General features: G+C 37.3%; 3 protein-coding genes and 1 long non-coding RNA gene across 9 annotated transcripts; 3 read left to right on the top strand and 1 right to left on the bottom strand.

The window, feature by feature from the left end:
• Window positions 1–4,416: 4,416 nt before the first annotated feature.
• On the top strand, window positions 4,417–6,694 carry LOC125205480 (transcription factor MTB3). The gene is made up of 2 exons (XM_048104448.1): window positions 4,417–4,946; window positions 5,099–6,694. The coding sequence occupies exon 2, from the start codon at window positions 5,099–5,101 to the stop codon at window positions 6,575–6,577; it is 1,479 nt and encodes a 492-aa protein (XP_047960405.1). The 5' UTR covers window positions 4,417–4,946; the 3' UTR covers window positions 6,578–6,694.
• A 180-nt stretch (window positions 6,695–6,874) lies between these two features.
• LOC125205483 lies at window positions 6,875–9,157 on the top strand. 3 transcript variants are annotated; one of them, XR_007173761.1, is made up of 3 exons: window positions 6,875–7,216; window positions 7,696–7,993; window positions 8,885–9,157. It is a non-coding gene; the product is annotated as an uncharacterized LOC125205483 (long non-coding RNA). The 3 variants fall into 3 exon arrangements; XR_007173760.1 differs by having other exon boundaries at window positions 8,882–9,157; XR_007173759.1 differs by lacking the exon at window positions 8,885–9,157 and having other exon boundaries at window positions 7,696–8,154.
• Window positions 9,158–9,399: 242 nt separating this feature from the next.
• LOC125205481 (F-box/kelch-repeat protein OR23) lies at window positions 9,400–11,162 on the bottom strand. Of its 2 annotated transcripts, XM_048104450.1 has the most exons (3): window positions 10,980–11,162; window positions 9,940–10,883; window positions 9,400–9,766 (listed from the first exon to the last, which is right to left on the bottom strand). In XM_048104450.1, the coding sequence occupies exons 2-3, from the start codon at window positions 10,845–10,847 to the stop codon at window positions 9,466–9,468; spliced, it is 1,209 nt and encodes a 402-aa protein (XP_047960407.1). In that variant the 5' UTR covers window positions 10,848–10,883; window positions 10,980–11,162; the 3' UTR covers window positions 9,400–9,465. The 2 variants fall into 2 exon arrangements, with proteins under 2 accessions (XP_047960407.1, XP_047960406.1); XM_048104449.1 differs by having other exon boundaries at window positions 9,940–11,161.
• Window positions 11,163–11,446: 284 nt separating this feature from the next.
• Window positions 11,447–21,034, top strand: LOC125205478 (myosin-9-like). 3 transcript variants are annotated; one of them, XM_048104445.1, is made up of 27 exons: window positions 11,447–11,578; window positions 12,350–12,478; window positions 12,896–13,039; window positions 13,146–13,291; window positions 13,375–13,531; window positions 14,172–14,230; window positions 14,331–14,490; window positions 14,569–14,718; window positions 14,798–14,934; window positions 15,024–15,170; window positions 15,262–15,363; window positions 15,431–15,488; window positions 15,571–15,672; window positions 15,871–15,908; window positions 16,002–16,128; window positions 16,214–16,396; window positions 16,503–16,634; window positions 16,716–16,822; window positions 16,902–16,962; window positions 17,942–18,119; window positions 18,307–18,512; window positions 18,592–18,711; window positions 19,084–19,182; window positions 19,406–19,654; window positions 19,738–19,877; window positions 20,281–20,531; window positions 20,807–21,034. In XM_048104445.1, exons 1-27 carry the CDS (start codon window positions 11,492–11,494, stop codon window positions 20,857–20,859), a joined length of 3,522 nt encoding a protein of 1,173 aa, XP_047960402.1. In that variant the 5' UTR covers window positions 11,447–11,491; the 3' UTR covers window positions 20,860–21,034. The 3 variants fall into 3 exon arrangements, with proteins under 3 accessions (XP_047960402.1, XP_047960404.1, XP_047960403.1); XM_048104446.1 differs by having other exon boundaries at window positions 11,502–11,844; XM_048104447.1 differs by lacking the exon at window positions 20,807–21,034 and having other exon boundaries at window positions 20,271–20,500.
• The last annotated feature ends 1,277 nt before the right edge of the window (window positions 21,035–22,311 follow it).

The following is a 22,311-nucleotide window of genomic DNA, read 5'->3' as shown; positions in this document are numbered from 1 at the left end:
AATGTGACATTTTTTGTGGGACAAACTAAAAAGGAAAGTGTGCCAACTTCTCTGGGAATTTAGACGAAAGGTGAGTATTTTGAATCATGACAAATTTCATAAGAGCATCCACAATAACGGACGTACGTCCGACCGGCGAGCGGGTCGTCCGTCCGGGACGTCCACTATTGTGACGGACGAGCCGAGGACGGACGAGAGGTCGTCCCCGGGTGTGAGCGGACGTCCGTCTAGTCGTCCGCCATTGTGGTGACTCGATGAACGTCCCGGCGGACGTCAGCATTTTTTTATTCTTTTTTTCAACTCTATATATATGACTCGTTGAACTTAATTTCATTTGCACCACTTGTATTAACAATAAATTCATGTGTAGATAAATGAGACAAAGTTCGAGATTGAACAATAGGAGACGAGGTTAGAACTTGAGGCTGCTTAATGGAATGAAGTGGAAAAGAGACAACAACCAATTCAGTGTTCTGATGCATAACCTCAAAGTTTTCATCAATCTCGTAGTTCTCCAACACAACCAATTCATTATCCTCAGAAAAATGCAATTCATCGACATCTGATGTAGCAGTTAGTCGCCTATCATGGTTGTCTGCACCACTCGCTTCCTGACTATGTCCCGTCTCTATACTTTCAGCATGTAACACTTTCTGATCAAGTGGATCATACTTATTTTCATACTCGCTACCTTTACCATACTCATGATCATATTCTCCATCTTCACAGTGTGAAAGAGTCATGTCTTGGTTGATCATTGGAGACAAAAAATAACCATGACCAATATCTTCATGTCCCATACCTATATCACCACCTTCTACTGACCTCAAGTCGAGATCATGGTCATGGTTCTCGGCCAACGTTACTAAGGGACTACTATGTCCAGTTTCCAAGTTATGACTATGCCCAACACCAAAGTGTAAGTTATGAACTGATGTCATATCTCATTGTCCGATTACAAGATCCTAATTCACCACTTGTTATAACACTAAGCTAGCACGATTCTTATTGTGAAAGCCTTCCAAACCTTTTAGCATATTTGGGGCTAAAATTAATTAAACACAATTAACAACTAGGGCATATTTTCGAATACACAAATTTCATCATATCAGTAGCTCATCCTACAAAACAACAGTTATTTTGCTCCATTTTGCTCAAGCATTGGGTAGTAAAACAAATAACACAAAGACATTATCATTACATTTAGGGCATGTTCAGTTTCCTATTTAAAATTAAGCAGATTTATATCTAAGTTAGAATTGAATGGAGATGGCCCACCAACTCGTGTTCATTATGTGATGCTTAGTTAGCATGGAACAAAAACGACGGGGGCAATAGTGTAATCTGCACAATATTTCTGGGTTTGTGGGGCCATCCCAGTTTCAAAAACCAGCTCTCAGCCAAGATTTGTTATAGCCTATTTCAAAATGGAACAGTACGGGCCAAACCTATATCTAAGGCCTTCAAGAAATTAGTCAAACAATCTGAACTTCAGATTTATCCTAGATTTGGGTCCAATCCTTGGTATTTCCAAGAAACTGAACAAGCCCTTAATGTCTATGGAAACATTAGACAAACAGTAATGATAATATTCTTAACCACACAATGAGTAATTGATAGTATGAGGAGTGTTATATTGCTAACTAAATGCTTAATTGCTAAATACAATTCAATAATAGCCATTAGATATTCAAATTAAAGGCATAGATCATCAACCACGAAATGTCAATACGATCAACAAAAAACGTCAATAAGGCTATAGGATTAATTCTAATAAAAATCAATAGGGGTATTAATGTCAAGTTAGTTATAACTAACTTTTAAAAGAAATCCCAAAACTTTAAATTCATATAACATATATCAAATTAAAGATAATTTTGTAAGGATTCCAACGATATACTACATGCATATGTTCCGATGTCAAAATTTGAAAAAAAATTGAATTTTTTTATTGAATTTTCGTATTTTTGACGAACAGATTTATGTCAATACACCTTACATAATATGTTAATATTATGCTTGTAAAATGTCAATATGAAATTGTGTTGATATTATTATGTCTTCGTGTTGATGTATTTTATACACTGTATTGACATTATATTTCTAAACCCTAAATTTGATAATTGATATTATCTTTTTAATATTAAAAAATGAAAAACGAAATTACACATGACAAATTGTAGACCACAAGATTTCTAAAATCTTATGGTCTTAAATTAGTTGTAGTTAGCAACTAAGGGATGAGTTAGCAATTGATCACTCCCCTTGATAGTATTAAGTCTCTTTTCATTTTGAAAGTTTTAACGACTAAATCACATACAACACATACAATTTGGCAAACAAAACCTTAAAGAATCTGCCAGCCAAAAAAATGAACCCAAACAAACACAAGAAAGTTATACATTCACATCAAATTCCTGCATAAACTAAAGGAAAAGCAACATCCATAAAGCCCGAATCCCTAATCAAACATAACTCATTGAGAGGAGCATCGAAGAAAGTAAGAAAATAATAAAGAGATTAGCAAGATTAATTATTTGGGTACAACATGCAGCGAGCAAAATTCAGCGACCACAAAAACCTGAAATTAAACCACTGAAAAATCCAAACATCTTCTAACGAATCGAAACCAGAAATCAACCGATACACTTAAGTAGAAAGGGTAACAGAAACTAAACCGAACAAATCGCGGGCCTAAAATCTGAATTTATTCATGAAATCACACACGGATCTAACTTGCATAAACTAAAACAACAAACTATTTTGGCGCGGGAATATAGATTTGGTTTACATGTCGTGAGAAAAGAGGAGGGAGAGAATTGAATATACTTGAAAAATTAGAGGGCAAAGGGAGCTCAGAAAATTTTGAAGGGCAGCGACAGAGTTGAAGGGGGTTCGGAGATGTGGAGAAGGCAAAGGATTAGAGAAATGGTATATAGGTCAACCTTACCCCTTTACACCTCCCCTATTTTTTCATGCTACCAGGATTACCCCTTTCCTTATTATTTCATCTCAAATCAATTTATTTTTTCAAACTACCCTAAATTAGATGGACCTTACACTAACACTAGGAAATCCCAAAATTTAGACCATCATAAATGTAAAATCTATCCAAAGTAGAAAATTGCAAATGTAAGCAAATTCAATGAATTATTCATGTGACAAGTGACGTATTTCTGTGGGGAGTAAAGGTCAAAATTGGTCCTGAACATATGGTCATTTTACGTTTTTGGTCTTAAACATTATCTTTTGCATTTTTTGGTCCTGCACATATGGAAATTTGATCATTTTGGTTCTCCGTCAACATTTCTGTTAAAAACTAACGGTCAACGGCTTTAATCCGATTTTGACCAAATTAAACTTTTAATTCTGATTTTTTACTCCCTAATTAATTCCCTAATTATTTTTATAATTATTCTTTTAAAATTAGAATTAAATATTCCCTAATTAGAATTAAATTAGACTTTTAAAATTGATTTAAATAAATTGACAAAAATTGAACAAGTGAAAGCAAATCTAAAAAATAAAACAAAAACAAAATATGAATATAATAACCTAATCCCAGGAATCAAAGCTCAGATCACTGTACTCCAATGGCGGCTGAATCCCCAATCTCTCTTCCTTGATGTTTCAACATTTAACGTTGAGTTACTAAAGCTGGAAAGTTTCAATGCTCTGATTTCAACCTAATTACAGGAATAATCGCTAACTTAACAATGTTTAGCGATAAAATTGAACCAAAGAATGTGAAAAACATAATAAAATTAGGGTAAAATCGAAGTGTTCAAGCAACCAAAATGAGGGCGAAGAAACCAACTGCGGTGGCTGCCAATCCTACTCCGTTGAGTACGGCATCGTCTTTCAAGGGCGATGGAGCGCCACTGTCGGATGGAGGCAGGGTGATAGATGGTGAGGGAGAGGCAGTTGACGGCGGAGGAGCTGGCGGTGAGAAGACGCCCGCTGGAGAAGGAGAAGGCGACGATGCCTTCAGAGGAGGAGGCGTGAAAATCAGAATAGAATATTTACTAAAATTCTTAAATGAATATTTGCTAAAATAATTAGGAAATTAATTAGAGAGTAAAAAATCAGAATTAAAATTTTAATTTGGTCAAAATCAGGATTAAATCCGTTGACCGTTAGTTTTTAACGGAAATGTTGACGGAGGACCAAAATGATCAAATTTTCATTTGTGCAGGACAAAAAAATTCAAAAGATAATGTTTAGAACCAAAATAAAAAAATGGACATATGTTTAGGACTAATTTTGACATTTATTCTATTTATGGGAGTATGTTGTGTTCCAATTTGATTACTCCTACTATTGTTTTGGCATGTACGGGTGACAGTTAATGGGCAAGTGGAGTGAATCAACGTTGAACAACGGCATTAGCGCGTGAAGTAAAGATGATTTGAAGCATTGAGATGAGGTTTGGGAGTCGGGTGTCATGTGATACACGAGCGCTTGTACAGATTCATGAACCTTCTTCTACTTTCAATCTTTGCTACTCTCATCTCCATCAAATCCAGATATTTACCCTCCCCGCTCACTTTGGCGCTTTCTTGGATTCTATACTCCAACAAATCTAATTTCTCTCTTTCACACACACACACTTACACAAACTGTCTATATACGAGGTATCACTTTTGGGTTTTCAGATTCATCTCATCTTGTATCTATTTTTCTCCTTTATTTCTTCATAAAGATAGTGTTGCTTGTTCAACATTCTTCATTCAGTGAGCATCCAGAATTCCCTAATTCCTAGGTTTTCTTGTGCATTTTTTTTATTTGGTGGGGTGGGGTAAAACTTTATTCTTTACCCTTTCTTCCCCAAATAATAGGGTTTTAATTACTTCGGATGTGGGGTTCCCTAAAAAATAATTCTTGCTTTAGCCTCGGGCTAACTCACGGGATTCATTAAATTGAACCGGGTTTATGTAAGATTTCAGGTATGTGTGGTTTCTGTAGCTCTTCGTATCTAAATTTAGTTCAGAGAATTGGGGTTTGAGCTATTGTTTTTTTTTTGTTTGCCCAACTTTTTGGTGGAGATTTTGCTATTCAATCTTTTTAGGGTTGTGATTTTTGTGTCCTTTTGTTTGAGATGGGGAGTAAGTTTTGGTTGAAGGATGAGGATAAGGCTGTGGTGGAAAGGGTAGTGGGCAATGAAGCAGCTGAATATCTTGCTTGGTTGGCCTCGAACAACGTGCTGTTGGAATTTTCTCCATCCGGTGGGGATCTAGGGGTGCAGCAAGCACTGGTCAAGATTGTTGAGGGATCAGATTGGACATATGCAATATATTGGCATGTTTCTAAATCTAAGTCTGGTAGGTCTGCCTTGATATGGGGCGACGGTCATTGTAGGGAGCCAAAGGAAGGTGAGGGCGAGGAAGGTAATGTTTCCAAGAATGAGAAATCAGTGGATGGAGATGGTAGAAGATGGGTGCTGCACAAGATTCATGCTTGCTTTGGGGGATCAGAGGAAGATAATGTTGCTGCTAAGTTGGACAAAGTTTCGGATGTGGAGATGTTTTATCTCACATCGATGTATCTTGCCTTTCCCTTTGATAAACCTTCCATTCCCTCTCAGTCATTCAACTCTGGTAGGTCTATTTGGCTTTCTGATGCGAAAAGCTGTTTAGAACGTTACGAGTCGAGGTCATATTTGGCAAAGTTGGCTCGTTTGGAGACAGTGGTGTTTGTTCCAACAAAGTCAGGGGTGGTGGAGATTGGCTCCAGGAGTTCTATACCTGAGGATAGGAGTGTTATTCAATCAACAAAATCTATAGTTGTGAAACCGAGTTTAGCAGCACAGGCTAAAGCTGCTCCAAAGATTTTTGGTCAGGAACTGAGTGTTGGGAGTTCAAGATCAGGACCGATTAGTATTAGCTTCTCTCCTAAGGTGGAAGATGATTCTGTCTATTCTGTGGAATCATATGATTTGCAGACACTAGGTGGTGCTCAAATGTATGGAAACTCATCAAATGGGCACAGAAATGATGATAGTGATGGGAAACTATTGTCACAATCCATTATTTCTAACACTGAGCAAGCTAGGGATGATTCATTTCACATCTCTGATGAGCGGAAGCCCAGAAAACGGGGTAGGAAGCCAGCAAATGGGAGGGAAGAACCATTGAATCATGTGGAAGCAGAAAGGCAGAGACGTGAGAAGCTCAATCAACGTTTTTATGCATTGAGAGCAGTAGTTCCAAATATCTCCAAGATGGACAAAGCATCTCTGCTCGGTGATGCAATTGCCTATATTGCAGATCTTCAGACGAAGATAAGGATAATGGAAACAGAAAAGGGGATTTTGAATGGAAATGAGTATCACTGCACTATACAAGATATTGAGTTTCAAGAAAGGCATGAAGATGCAGTTGTCCGCGTAAGTTGCCCTCTGGACTCTCACCCTGTATCTGGGGTTATAAAGGAATTGAAAGAGCATCAAGTTTCGACACAAGAATCCACCATTTCCTTAACTGAGCATGGTGAAATCATCCACACGTTCTCCATACACACTCAGGATGGTGCTGCTCAACACTTGAAGGATAAGTTGGCTGCTGCCCTCTTAAATTGATTTTCAATGTAAACATTGTTTGTGTATTGATGTAGTTTTGATAATCTTATTTTAATTGTGTAGAACTTCCTATTTGTAATTGTGCTCAGTTAATGCATATCCATATTTATCATTAAATCATGACCCTTGACTCACTTTCTCTCTCTCTTGTGTTCTGTTATGCAACAAGCTCTTTCTCTCTCTTGTGTTCTGTTATGCAACAAGCTCTTTCTTGGAAATCTTGTTCTGTGTCTATATTTGTGTCAGACATGTATATGTAGTTAGAAAATTTGCAAGAATTGATTGCTGAATGTGCAGATGAATCAGTTAAGTTGTAGTTCATGATGTTATGCCTCATCCATGTGTTGTTGGAGGTTTATCGAGATATGGCTTCCAATCTTTGCCATTTCTGGCTTGGAAAACAGAGTGTTTTGCTGAGTAAAAGCTTAAAGATAGCAAGTGGACAACTTGAGAAATAGAATGAGTTTTTGAGTCCAATTAAGCAGTCTTTATCCATAAAAGTCAATTTTTTCGATTTTGCACTTTGTATGGCACGGCCTTCAGAATTCTTTTGGCAATGGAGGTTGGTGATGAGCTTCTGGCTGGGAAGTTTTTCACAGTAGCGATCAATCTGTTTTGTTGTGAGTTGCATTCTGTGAGGTACGTTTTTTGTCCAATTACTTTAGAATGCCATCTGTTGTTTGGATTATCTACTACATCACGAAGGTAGATAATGAAATTTCATTGGAGATAACGATTTTTTGTGTTCATGCAATTTCAATTTCTACAGGAGTAACAGGACTAATTTACTTAGTTAAAATTGGTAGTCATATGTTTGATGATAAGAGAAGAATTAAAAATCAAAGGTTTAATACAACTTAAGCCTTTTCAACTCTAGCAAACATAGTGCTGAGGAATGTTCATTTATCATCTCATTATTCAATTTCCTATAATCTGTTACAACATGCCAAATGCACACCTAAATCACAACCTATATATGGAACAGAATCAAACAGAGGAAATAATTGGTTCTTGAACCAAAGAAATACGAATTGAAAGCAAAAAAGAAAAGAAAGAATCTTAAAGCTATTTTGCCAAAAATATGTGATTTGTGAAACTGTGTTTCTTGTCAATTGCAGATTTTGTTTGCTGAGTGCTGTTCGCAGTTGAATTTATATCCTCTTAGCAGCAACACCAAACTCAAAACTTTGCTTTGGAGGAGGGGGAGGATATGCTGTTGCACGGCCAGCAAAGTTGCGCTGGCCGATGCTGGTAGTGCATGTCCTACTTCCCTTGCTGGGGACCCATGAGCAGGGGTTTGGGCCCGGTGGTGGAATAGAACGATGCTGCAACAGCGGCTGTAGGAGGTATTGGCCCCTCCTCAGCCATTGCTCTTCTTCTTCGTTAAGAACTCGAGTGGCTTCATATGGTTTAATGGTGAGAAATGCTACTAGAACTATAGTCACCAAGATTGCTTTTTTGGACATCATCTTGTTCCTGAAAGCAGCAAAGTTTTAATAATTTTTGGGTTCAGATTAAACAATGTTGCAAATAACAGTAAAAAATGGTGAGTGTAATGGTTTGAGATTCTGTGTGTATATATAATGTATGGAAGTAAATGATGATCATGTGTGATTTCAAATTTTCTTGGTTGAAAATGCAAAAGCTGACTATTGACTACCAGGATTTGCAAAGAAACTGAGAAATTGAAAGGGTCATATATTTTGGGCGGAAAATAAGATAATTATAAGTACTTGATACATAACTGCTATACACCAGTAATAAGTTTGATGTATACATCAATTATAATATTTCATTGCAATCTACTCGCAACTCGCAAGTGAATTGAATGAATAAAATATGTTAATTTTGGATATGAGTTAAATTATTTAAGAAATATTGACTTGTTAAATAAGCGAAAAATGTTTGTCAAGCATTTCGTGGAATACACGTTTGTTGAAATTTGCGAAATTCACGAGTTAGTAAAATTGTGGTTTGGCGTGGATTAGGAGCATCGCGTCGTGACTTGTAAATTATTCGACTCACGTGTTATTCCACAAGCTAGACATTTGGAAAGTAATTTATATTTTCAAAGTGAATATTGGAATAGCTTATTCACGAGTTAATGGCATAATACTTTCATACTAAAACTTAAGTGGTATTGAGCCCAGCGAGGAAAGTCGATCCAAGGTTTAAAAATTAGAGCTTTGATGCTAACCATATTTAGTTCACTTGTTGATGCTATGTACTTCTAAAGTGCTGTTGATGCTCTGCATTTCTACCTTATGAGCATCAAATTTCTTGACGTTTGATTTGACTTTGAAGTAGGCGACAGTTTGAAGGAATTGCTCGGAGAAACATCTTGACGAAGAGGTGTACCAGATGATGCATTGGAGGACGATGAGGCTGTCAGATCAACAGCATTTTGCAACTGGATGCTATGCCGATCGGATTTATTCGATGATAAGAAATTGGTCATACAAGAAAACCAGAATGTGCCTTTAGTGATTGGTAAACCAAATACTCATTGTAGCTCGGTTTCAGTAAATAGTTTTCAGGAACCCAAAATTTCGGTAACAGCTTACTCAAATTGTCTGATTGATGACCTCACATATATTCGTTGAAATTAACATAATTTATTTTGAGGTTGTACAATTACTTCATTGCCTACTAATTGGGATGTGTAAACATCTGCAGGCAATTTATTTAATTTTCAAAAAGAAATTAACAAAATAATACTAGTAGAGTGCAGTTTTAAGTGAAATTTTCCCGTTTATGCCAGTGTCATCACACAAAACCATTGAATTATATACATATATGGGTGGTGATGGTGATGATGATGATGATGATCAGATTGGGATTTATTGCAACAAACAATGATCATAAGTATTCCCAATGAGAAGAAAGATCTACAATCGGATGGGGCACATTACAGTTGTTCTAAAATCTAAGGACTGATGAAAAGGTGGCTTTACAATAACTGACCTCCATCTACTCTGCCCAGGATTATATATCTGCATTAACAGCGTTGATGACCTCTTGTGCTGCCGTGATCTTGTCGCTGTTGTTGTCGGCTCACTCGCACTCGCATTCAAAAGGGTGAGCAAGTAGAGCTCCTCCTCTAACCCAACAAACCCAACTGATGCATCATCACTCACCTTCTTTGGCACACAAGTCTCCTTTCCCCAACGATTCGAACTCTTATCATACCTATCAATTTCACCACACCAAATGCTTTTTCAAAACTAAGCACACCAATTTTAACTAACTAAGAAACATAACAGCAAATGACAATGCCCTATGCATTACACATGCTACATTCAAAAGTCATTTCAATGCTTGCAATAACAGAAAACTAAAGTCCACACCACAACAGAATTTACCTGAATATTTCACCTCTGTCAAGCATGAATATTTCCCCTTGAGCCACAACAATCTTCCCCAGCCTCCTCCTTTCCCCTTCCTCCCACATATCTCCAAGCTCCCTCCACTTCCCGCCATTCGTCACCTCCATCACCACCGTATCCCTATAATACTCATCCACCGGAAATACACCCAGCACCGTCCTCGACTCCCCGTATCCTCCCATCACCCAAAACTCCCTCCCAATGTAAAACCCAACACACCCAGCTCGGAACCTGGGCAAGCCATCCAACGCCACCCACTCGTCATTCCCTATATCATACATCTCCACCGAGCTCATCCTACTCCCAGCCGCCCCAAACATCGTGTGCCGGGACCCGCCCCCGGCCACCAATATCTTCCCGCGCTCAGGCACCGCCGCGCACGCGAAACTGCCCCGAGGCGTGATCATTGGGGACACCGATTCCCAAGACAAGGCCGCGAAATCAAAACGATACACCGAGGAAGACGGCGATGGCCGATCCAGGGGGAACGACCGGGTGTCGAAGAGGGACCCGCCGAGGACGTAGAGGTGGGGCCCCACCGCGACGGAGATGAAATTCGTCAGCCCATACACGTGCGGGTTGCAGGGCATCAGCGGAAGCGGGCACCACCACATATTCTTCGGGTCGAACAGATACGGCGGCGAAATTGAAGGATCCTGCGGGAAAATACAGAGCAATTTCGGTGCCACCACGTAATTCTGGCGGAGGGAAATTAGGGCTTTCGAGGAGAAGAATCGCCTCCACGATTTGCAGGTAACTTTGAGGCGCGCGTGGTGACAGTAAGGAACGAATGCGAGAATCAACGCTCCGACGTCGTTTGGGAGGCCCGGAATTAGGGTTAGGGTTTGGACCCCAAACTCGTCGGACGAGAGCGGGGGAGCCATTTCTCGATCAATTGATTTGAACAAATTAATAATCGGCTACGATTGAAGAGAGAGAGAGAGTGAGAAAGTGTCGTATGTACAGGATATAAGCAAGTGTATGTACAAGCGGTGGTGCAGGGTGGAAGATTCAACCTTTTTGTAAACGGTGCATTTCTGGAGTGTGGATTTAAGGAAAGGGAAATTGGTTTCTTGATCGCCAATCTTTCAATATCATTGACCAAGGAAACGCCATTTTTGTGGTTGCCCAAGTGTACAGATGGACGACACGTGTCCCAGGGATCTCTTTTCGGTTAAGAATTTCAGTTGCTCAGACAACACTGCTCTAATAAGCTCGATTGGGAAATTTTGATTTTAATTGGTTTCCTTTACAAATTCAAAAGGAAGCTTTAATTGGAGATTATCTAATGATCTATAAAGAACTTCTCAAGTTTAACATCATATTTTTGATGTCTCTTTGCTCAAGATTAGAAATGTAAACATCCTATGTAGTTCCAAACTTGGCTATGCTTTATATAAAAAATGTATTATTCAATAAATTAACAGGAAAAATAGACAAAACAAAATACTATTTCAACATTGAAATTAAAATACTAATCCTAAGTTCACAAATAAATGCATGATCGGCGATTATCTGTCTCTACAATATGTATTTGAGAGAGTTTCTCTCTCTTCCCCGCCAAAAAACCTCTCCATCAACAGCATCCACAGAAGGATTCAACGGCTCCGAAAACGTAGGTTTTTCAATGTCGCTCTTCTCCACTAACCCTTTCTCACTCCTACACTCACCCTTTCACCGATCAAAACCCAAAAAAAAGAAAAAACATTAAAAAAAATTAAATTAAAAAATATACACTCAGATCGCTGGAGATTTTGCTTATGTGTTCTCTGCCCCGTTTTAAGATACCCCCAATTCGACCGAAACATATTATTCGTGCCGCAGATTTTGGAAATTGTGTTCGAAACTGTGATCACGAATTTGGGTTCCTGAAATAAGATGGTATGTTGTTGGTACAGGCGATTGTGTAGATTTTGATTTGGGTATCCGTTTTTAATGTGTTCTAAACACATAATTGCATGAAGATTATGAATATCGTTTGAAACTCTTGCTGAAATCGTGCCCAATTCACGTTTTGTGATCACGTTTTGTGATCTTGAATTTTCTTCATAGATTAGGTCATATCCATACTTAGAAGATTGGTGTTTGATTTCATCCAAGGCTCCTGAATATTCTTACATATGAAAAACTAAAAGAAATGAATGAAAGCTGGTATAGAAATAGTGATATTAAAATATTGGGGAAGCATGATAATGATGATGTTTAACTTCATTTTGTTATAGAATTTCAGGAATCAATATTAAGTGAGGTTACTTGTTGAACAGCTGTATTTCTGAATGTGAAGAACTGAGTTGTGCCTAGATACTTTATAGTTTATATCATAGACGACGTCTCTTGTGTGCAACTTATGCACTTACTTCCAGCTGAAGCTCAATATTTCTTGCAGGGCAACCCACCCAAAGTATATGAAGGTTCTCACATTTGGGTTGAGGATCCGGAGGTTGTTTGGATTGATGGGAAAGTGGTAAAGATTAATGGGGACGAAGTTGAAGTTCAAACATCTGATGAAAGGACGGTAAAATAGCTTTTGTTTTTTTAGCTGAAGCTTTCCTCTTCTGTATGGAGATGGTGTTGTGTTATGTATGCTGTAAAGGAAGGCATATCTCTGAAAAAAGCTATAGTATATATCCACCTCAATCAAATAGCTCATAGTAGCTTGTATTCTATAGATCAGAAAATCATTCTTGACATTTAAAGAAGACAATTTCCAACAAGATTTGTTTGCACTGAAACAAAGAAGTTAATTTGGTGTAATAGACATACTTTTCTTCTGATGCACACTGTTTTAACTTAGTACACTAAATCTGTCAAGGTTAATCAAACTCCAGCCTAGTATGATTGTCTTCTTATTATTTTTCCAAATTGATATTCGAACTGTCAAAATGTTGCCTTTTTGACACTTGACATCTGTTTTACTCTTTCCATTGTTAAGCTTACTGCTAGCATATCCAAAACATACCCGAAAGATGAAGATGATCCTGCTGAGGGATTCGACGACATGACCCAACTTTCGTATATGAATGAACCTGCAGTTCTGCATAACTTGGATATGAGATACCAGGTCAATAAAATTTATGTAAGATGATATTCTCTTCCCTTTAACTTTTATGTTCAATCTACGTACATTCTGGTATGCTTACTATCGATCCATGAGCATCTTCATTTTCACACTATTTTTGCAGACTTATAGTGGGGGAATTCTTATTGCTGTTAACCCGTTTCAAAGACTTCCCGACTTATACGATGGACAGATGATGGAACGATACCACAGAGCATCATTTGGTGAACTGAGTCCACATGTATATGCGATTGGAGAGGCTGCCTTCAGGTGATATATAGTTTTTCCACTCTTTTTCTTGACAGTTTTGTCAATGAAATTCCAGTGATGCCTGAGTCTTGTATGCTAAATAGGGAAATGATGATTGAGGGAAAAAGTAACTCAATACTGGTAAGTGGAGAAAGTGGTGCCGGTAAGACTGAAACTACTAAGATGCTTATGCAATATCTTGCTTATTTGGGTGGCCATAAAGGAGGCGAAGAGAGATCAGTAGAACAGCAAGTTCTCGAGGTAGGTTTTTTCATCTAAATTTCTGTTTAATCACTGATTATCATTCATTGTTTCTTTTTCTTTCAAAATATTTTCTTGAAACAGTTCTCTTGTTGAATATGGTATAATGTTAAAGCCTTTGAAGTAGTATGTGGCAAAGTTTGACTTGAACTGGTAGATTGCCGATGTCTCTTTTTCTAGAGTGTGTGTGTTATGTGTATTACTCATATGTACAGTAAAAGGTGTTCCTGGAAATAAAATGCATACTGTTTGACAGGTAGGGTGCAAGTTAAGAATGTGGTGAAGAAATACATCCTCCATTGTGGAATAAGTGTCCTATTTTGAAAAAGTATTGTCCCCGAATAAGTGGGTATATGAAATTTATTCTAGCAAAAATGACTCCAAACTGCCAAATTTCCCTTGTTCAGTTTTTCAATACAACTATGACTTTGAGAATATAGGGAGAGTAGCATGCAAGCTTTCAAGATAGGGTTGTCTTTTAAAAGATTTATGCAAAGTACTTCCTGAAAGTTATTTAAGCAAATAGGTTTTTGTCTGGAAATGTAACACTAGTAGCTTACATTGACATGCACTGTAATAGGATATCTACTTCTACATTTACATCTATTTATGGGACGCTTATTTTAGTGGTTCTGTTCAGTCAAATCCAGTCCTTGAAGCATTTGGAAATGCCAAGACTGTCAGAAATGACAATTCTAGGTGAGACCTTCCTTGGATCCTGCATCAAAAGTTTCGAATTTCAATCTGAACAATAGTAGCATTCTGCATTTTAATTGCTGACTAAGGTCTGATGATGCAGCCGATTCGGTAAATTTGTTGAAATCCAGTTCGATCATCATGCAAAAATATCAGGGGCAGCCATCAGAACATATCTTCTTGAGAGATCTCGTGTCTGCCAAATTTCAGATCCTGAGCGCAATTACCACTGTTTTTACCTTTTGTGTGCAGCACATGAGGAGGTAATCCACTTTTACAAGTTCTTGCTGCATCTATTTATTCAAAAGACAGGCATCATATTTCTGATTATTTTTTGTCAGGAAATTAAGAAGTATAAGCTGGGACATCCACAGACATTTCACTACTTAAACCAATCTACTTGCTTTGAACTAGATGATGTGGATGATGCTCATGATTATTTGGCAACAAGGAAGGCAATGGATGTTGTTGGAATCAGTCAAGAAGAGCAGGTACATTTGTAACAAATTAGGATCTCATTTGTCCCATCTCTCTCCTCATGCCAGTAGTTCATATTTTCTTATTCTACAGGAATCAATCTTCAGAATTGTTGCATCTATTCTCCATCTTGGTAATGTTAGATTCGCCAAGGGGGAAGAGATTGATTCATCTGTCCTCGAGGATGAGAAATCAAAGTTCCATCTCCAGACTGCAGCAGAGCTATTAATGTATGAATGGGACATTTATACTTGCAACACTCTTTTTTTTTTCTTCTGATTAGTGTAATAAATTCTTAGTGTAATAATTTCGATATTAGGTGCGATTCTGAAGCTCTGGAAGATGCATTATTGAGGCGTGTGATGGTCACTCCAGAAGAAGTTATCAAAAGATGTCTTGATCCTGATGGTGCAATAGTTAGTAGGGATGGATTAGCTAAGACGATTTATTCTCGCTTGTTTAACTGGTATGATATTTATGAACCGTGCGCTATACTTTTAACATTTCTGAAAATTTCTTCTCTGGTTTAGCTAATATTATGTGGTCTGCATATGTAGGTTGGTGGAAAAAATAAATTTATCCATCGGGCAAGATCCATCTTCGAAAAGTCTGATTGGAATCCTTGACATTTATGGATTTGAAAGTTTTAAAACTAATAGGTAAGATTTGATTGTTTAGACAAACTCTGTATAGGCATCCAAAATAACTAAAAGTTTATGGATGCAGTTTCGAACAATTTTGCATTAATTTTACCAATGAAAAGCTACAACAACATTTTAATCAGGTATTCAATTTGACATCCTTTTTAGCAGCTGATAAATCTATTCTCAGCACAGTACTAAAATTTTCTTTTGTTCTTTATTCAGCATGTTTTTAAGATGGAGCAGGAGGAATACACCAAAGAAGAGATTGCCTGGAGCTACATAGACTTCGTGGATAACCAAGATGTTCTAGATCTTATAGAGAAGGTTTCTCTCTATAATACCAAACCATTTTGCTCTAGGCTACATTATTTTGTTATCACTTTGTAGTTTGCACATAAACGTAGACATGGTCTAGTGTTTGGAACTTCCCATGTATTTGTCGATTGTCCTCTTCCTTATAACTCAACTATAGAATCTGCAGCAAGAGCAAACTTTCTTATAATTGCTTTTGATTGGATGCAGAAACCTGGAGGAATCATTTCTCTTCTTGATGAGGCCTGGTACGGTAACACATGTCTCCTTTAGGTAGCTTGGAAAGGATATGTGCTTTAAATTTCTGTGATTACGGACTAATTTTATTTTTATGTTTCCAGTATGTTCCCAAAGTCCACACCTGAAACATTTGCAGAAAAGCTTTATCAGATATTTAAAACCAACAAACGTTTCATCAAACCGAAATTGTCACGTACTGATTTCTCAATTGCTCATTATGCTGGAGAGGTAAACTGGATATATTTATTTTTCTAGAGTATAGTTTTGGGTTTTTCAATTTTATTGAAATTTTTTATTTTGCTTTTGCACCAAGGTTCAATACCAATGTGATCAGTTTTTGGACAAAAACAAAGACTATGTCGTCGCCGAACATCAGGACCTGCTAACTGCTTCGAAATGCCCATTTGTAGTAGAACTGTTTCCTCCAATTCCTGAAGAGACAACCAAATCTTCAAACAAGTCTTCTAAATTTTCATCAATAGGTTCTCGCTTTAAGGTATGTTTCTTTTCTCTTTCTTTTCGTTCACTACTGTTCTAACTTATTTGTCGCAGCTTCTTTCTTTAAAGAAGGTTGAAACTGATAGATTGGTTAATTGGTACAGTCTCAACTCCAACAATTGATGGAGACACTGAATTCCACAGAACCTCACTACATTAGATGCGTGAAACCTAATACCCTTTTCAAGCCTTGTATTTTTCAAAAGGAAGATGTCATGCAGCAACTTCGTTGTGGTGTGAGTGCTCTTACTTCTAGTCATTCATAAAGTTCTATATGCTTCCCAAACTTAGTAGTAATATCTTTTGTCTACTGGCAGGGTGTTTTAGAGTCAATTAAAATTAATTTATCCGGTTATCCTACTCATAAGACATTTGATGAATTTTTTCATCGGTTTTCTACTCTGGTGCCAGAGTTGGAAGGAGAGTAAGTCGTTTATTTGATATATTTATTATCTTATGTGATTACCCTGATGAAATTAACTCTTTTCTCCCCACACGAGCAGGATTGATACAAAAGATGCATCCAAAAGGATTTTAGAGAAGATGGGCATTGATGGAGCTCAGGTATTAATTTCTTTTTATGCTCAACATTGAGTTTTCCTTTGCCCGAAAAATGGAATACAGAGAAATGAAGTGCCATTTTCTCTCTTGCTTTTTTTCTTTACCTTTCTTTTGGTCACATTTTATGTGTTCAATTCTTAATTACATTTATTTTAAAATAGAGTTGAAGCTATTCTGGTTTATAAATCTTCTGTAGCATCTTTGACGGAACGGATTTTCAATAAACAGTTGGAAAAACAGCCTGAAATACACTGTTCAGTTTGGAAACCTTTCAATTTTTATCCTAGACCGAAATGTTGATCTTGAGGTCTCAGTCATAATTGGTACGAATAAGAATCAAAATGCTCAAATACAGTCTTTTTGTCTTCTTGGCATCTTTTGTTCTGGCACAGATAGTTTTAGTTCTTAAGAAAACAGTCTGTGAAGGTTAATTTGGCTGAAATGAATTTTCATATCCCAGGTTCCGGAGATCAGGTCTGTAAAATGAAATTTCTTTTTACTCAGTTTTATAATAGAAAAATCAATTGGGACAAAACCTTTTACTAACTTGTTGACTCTCTATACGAACTTTGAGGACTCTCTCGTAGCACATTCTTAGTCATAATAGGTAAGTTTTGTATAAAGAAGATTAGTATATTTGAGTTTACTACTTCTTTTTGCTCTTTACCGAATCTCATCTCACAGGACTCTATTACTCTTCCCATATCTCAGTGCCACAATTTTTTGAGAGATTAGTATAGATTAGCGGGTAATAGAACATACTAAAAGTGTGGGGAACAAACAAGCCCTTCTGTTAAACAGCTTCTCTTCTCGGTGGCTCAAATCTTTCTTTTGCAATTCTACCAACATTTGCAATGTCTGTCCAGCTTCAACGTGGTTTTCTTTTATTTCTAACAATAATCTTTTGTATCTTGTCGCCTTATGGTTTACAGGTTTGCTTGTTTATCAAGAAATGATGTAAAGTATAATTTTGTGATTGCAGATAGGAAAAACTAAGATCTTCCTCAGAGCTGGTCAGTTGGCTACTTTAGATGCTCACAGCGCATTAAAATTAGGTGATGCAGCAAAGGTGATACAAAGAAAGACTAAAACTCATAGGGCCCGACAAAACTATTCTTCCACGGTCAAGGCAGCGGTTGTACTTCAATCTATATGCAGAGGTTTGTTTCAACTTGCCGATTTTCTAATGTGCATATAGTGGAGCTTGTTTTTTGTATTCATACTCTGTAACTAACTTAACTGAAAATAGCTTACCCTGTGCATGCTCATCACTGTCCTTGTTTTTCAGCAAGTTAATGTTGAGCTTGTAACCATCATGCAAGCTCACATTTTTCTTCTGTGGTACAGGAATGCTTGCTTTCAATTTTTACCAAGTTGTAAGAAAGGATGCAGCTGCTCTTAAAATCCAAACAGATTGGAGATGGCATAAATTCAATCAGAACTACAACAGACTCAAGAGAGCAACTATTTCACTGCAAGCAATAATAAGAGCAATGGCTGCACGGAAGCAGTATGATTTCTCAATACAAACCAAAACAGCGACTGTTATACAGGTGATTTAAGTTGTAGGCTTTCTCTGCAAAAGTCTGAGCAGATTGATGTCCCTCCTTGAATAATACACCCTTTTTTCAGTCCCGGTGGCGCGGCCATAAGGCTTTTTCACAAGCTAGGCGAGCCATAAGGGCAACGGTTTTTATCCAAAGTGGATGGAGGAGAGTGTCAGCTACAAGAGAGCTTCGACAACTGAAAGTGGTAGGCCTAAAAGTTCTTATATAGCCTGGATTTGCTATGATCATATTAATGTAAGCCTGACATTTTACAGCGCTCATGGCAGTCGCACTGAACAATATGAATCTCATCTAATTATTTTGGTTTAGGATGCTGATCTCATTCAGAAACTCATGAACCTACTCCCACGGAATGCATGTGCATTTATGTTATGTCTCATGTTAGTTCATTGTATTTCTCAAATTGACCTTTTTATGGTTCTAGTGCAAAAACATTGCATTTTATGTTCTTATCTTCTTCCACACAGGGAAAGGGGCATGATTAATGCAAAATGGATATTCATATTTGATTTAGCAATCATCTGACACTAGTGATGGTTTTATCTACTATTTGTAGGCTTCAAGAGAAACAAGCGCACTTCAGGAAGCAAAGAGTAAGCTTGAAAAGCTAGTGGATGAACTGAGATCACAGTTACAGACGGAAAGACATATGCGAGTTAATAACTTTCCTTTTGCATCTTTCTGTTTATGCAAAGTTTAGTCAGTATCTCTGTGCGCCTGTGCATATGGAGGCACAATTATACCCTGATGAATATTTTCCCTTCTCATCTTTATAGATGACTTACATATTTTAATGCTATTAACTTATTGCAAGATGCAATGCTAGGCCCTTTTGCCACTCAGTGCTTTTTATATTAAGATTGACAATTCTGTGCCAGGCTGCCTTGGAGAAAAAGCTGGAACAGTCATTGGAAGTAATGCAAAGCCAAGGCGATAAAACAAATAGTCTTCTTGAAGATGAAGCTGCAAGAGCTAGCAAGCTTGAGGGCGAAGCTGCTCATATCGCAAGTGATGCTGCTCGCATCGCAATCGATGAAGCCTTCTCAATCATGAAGGAGAGAGGGGTTCCAATTGAAGAAGGATTAGGAATGACTGAGGATTCAAATTCTGATGTGGAAAGATTGAAGGTAACAGTAACCTGATTTGTTATAGCCTGTGTAAATGCTTTCTGTTCTCACTGATTCAGCACTCTGTACCATCTTATACACAGGGATTGTTAAAATCTGAAAAGAAACGGGCTGATGATATGGAAAGACGGTATACTGAAGCTATGGAATCAGTTGACGGAAAGCGGATGAAGTTAGAAGAAACCGAAAGAAGAGTTCACCAACTTCAGGAATCACTGAATAGGTACCATAACTCTTAAAAACCATTGCCGTTCATCATTTTTCTGCCTGGAGAGCTTATGCCTCTTGATTTTCTCTTGATAAATGATTATTATGTCAGCTATACTCCGAAAACAGGCTATTATTTCTCTTGAATTGAATGTTGATGTGTAAAAAGAAGCTCTGTATTTTCTGATGTGATTGGACAGCCACCATCTAACGATGCTGGAATTCCATGTTAGAGATGATATGTCAAAATTGCTTCACTATGCAAATGATCAAATATAGTTTTACCTTTAAAGAAAATTTAAGACTATTAAGGATTCATATCATTATATGGTTGATGGATTTAAATTACTCTATATTCTGATAAGAAAGTTAACTCAGCATCATTTAACTAATATTGGATATCATCTAGTGTGCCTCAGGATGATGTACAGCATCTCTGGTCAATTCTCAGAGCTACAAATGGTATTATGTGCATCTACATCAAGTTCAGCTTTGGGGATCGTGACTAAGGATGAAAAAGGTGATAGTTCTTCCACCTCTTCAGAAACGACATCTTCCGACTCTGATTTCACATTCCCAGCCCCTGCTTCAACTCCAGCAGACTTTTCTTCTGCCAATTCTAGTGCACTTCAGCTCATTGTTCAGGATCTTTCAGCAGCTGAGGTTTCAGGTCAGTCTAGTCCCTGAGAGGCCACAAACACTGAAGTTAGGACTTGATCCGGCAAAATTTATCTCTTGCGATACGACCGTATAGAAATTAAAATGTTTGTCCCAATTCTTGATATCAATATTAAGAGTAATTTTTTCATTTTGTTCTTGTTATTTTCTCATTAGTCTTCTATGTAACACATTTGGTCCAAATCTTTATCCCTTCTTTGTTTGAATAAAATCGCGGTAAGAAACTACATTATACTTTTCTTTTCTCTTGATGGTTGCATTTTGCAGGATCTGGAAAGTGGAAAAATGATCGGGAGGGGGCATTCGATGACTTTTTCTGATGGAAGTTGTTCTGTCAGTGTGTTGTGTCTATATCTTCCCTAGTTAGAAATTAGTTGGGCTAGATTTTAACAATTTGATATGTCACAGCAGATACCGCAATTAACACGGAACACCACCCACTTGTTGTACTGACACATCACACATGTATATAAAGAAAATTTAACATCACATTTATAAGTTTCTTCTACATAACCAATTGACACCAGACATGATAATGCAGGTTATAATAATATTGGCATGCAGTCGTTAAATCTAATTCAGCTTCGTATCTGCCAATTAGTTTAGCATGATTATAACTTAATTGGAGATATATAAAATTTGTTGTGTCAGTAATGATCTCTGCAAAACTCAGAATCTTGACCCAATCTAGTTTGGCTTTCTGCAATTTGGTGATAATAGTTTTCCTAGGCAGTGTAAAGCATATCTGAATGTTTATTTTATCAGAGAAAAGGCTGTTTGTTGACAGATCCGGTTACTGGTACGTTCCTTCTGCATTCCATTCATTTATTCATGCCATAAGGTTGAGAGCAGTCGATACCTCTATATACATAGAAAAAGTTTATCTTATCTTCAATATATACCAGTTGTTGTTATGCACGTATTCTGTCGATTTATAAAATCTAGTTCTTCCATTTCTTAATGTCTGTTAGCCCAACTTTTTATAGCTCTCCCTCACTTTCAAGATGAGTCCACCTTTTGTCATGAGTATCTGCGGAAGGAGTGCAATAGAAGCATATTTTGAGTGTACTTAGTCAAATTCTCATCATCCATGTTTCAAACCTCTGTAAGATTTCAAATTTTGTCATCTCTCTTGTCCCTGCTTAGGTTCCTTTCCCTTTTAAGTTCAATTTGTTTTTCATTTAAGTTTTAGACACCATTATCTTAGTGGACAATTTTAGTGATCTGTGCATCCAATGGTGTTTACTACAGTCCATCAGCTCCATATGGAAGTATTCTGTCCGTAGCAGTGAGGTTCCAGGTAAGCATCTTATCAGAGAAAAGGAAACTTTACTAATTTTAGCCTCTAACAAATGATATGTGGTACTAGTTGGACTTTTGATGACATTATGAATCTGCATTTTTTCTGTCTCTCCTTTTTGAACACTGAATGTAGATTATGCCTAATCTCCACTTCTGTTTGTACAACTTCTACAAGGTAAAATTACGCCCATCTATTTACTTTGTACTGAGAATTTCTTAAAGCGAAATATCTTGTGACCTATTCTATGCTATAGTTGGCACTGCCTTATTTATTCTCCTGCCAAGTTTTGGTTGGATTCCTATTTGTTAGAAATAAAGTTCTTCTTAACTCGTGCATTGGACTGGACTGTTGCATCTCTTTTAGTTCAAGGAGTTATGAATTGAAATGCATGTGTGGTACTATAAGAAACTTCTCTCTTTTCACCATCTGTTCTCTGACTTGTGACAGGCTATTCTTTTGATCTTTTTCT

This window comes from Salvia hispanica, chromosome 2 (assembly GCF_023119035.1).
Source record: "Salvia hispanica cultivar TCC Black 2014 chromosome 2, UniMelb_Shisp_WGS_1.0, whole genome shotgun sequence".
NCBI lineage: Eukaryota > Viridiplantae > Streptophyta > Magnoliopsida > Lamiales > Lamiaceae > Salvia > Salvia hispanica.
This window is presented reverse-complemented; position numbering and strand designations above follow the sequence as displayed.

Bases quoted from the DNA above. Each gene is read 5' to 3' on its own strand.
- LOC125205480 (XM_048104448.1), top strand. From the start codon at position 5,099: ATGGGGAGTAAGTTTTGGTTGAAGGATGAGGATAAGGCTGTGGTGGAA.
- LOC125205478 (XM_048104445.1), top strand. From the start codon at position 11,492: ATGTATTTGAGAGAGTTTCTCTCTCTTCCCCGCCAAAAAACCTCTCCA. The intron at 13,040-13,145 runs GTAAGATGATAT...CTATTTTTGCAG, and splicing joins ACCAGGTCAATAAAATTTAT to ACTTATAGTGGGGGAATTCT. The intron at 18,120-18,306 runs GTTTGTTTCAAC...TCTGTGGTACAG, and splicing joins ACTTCAATCTATATGCAGAG to GAATGCTTGCTTTCAATTTT.
- LOC125205481 (XM_048104450.1), bottom strand. From the start codon at position 10,847: ATGGCTCCCCCGCTCTCGTCCGACGAGTTTGGGGTCCAAACCCTAACC. The intron at 9,767-9,939 runs GTAAATTCTGTT...TGAAATTGATAG, and splicing joins GACAGAGGTGAAATATTCAG to GTATGATAAGAGTTCGAATC.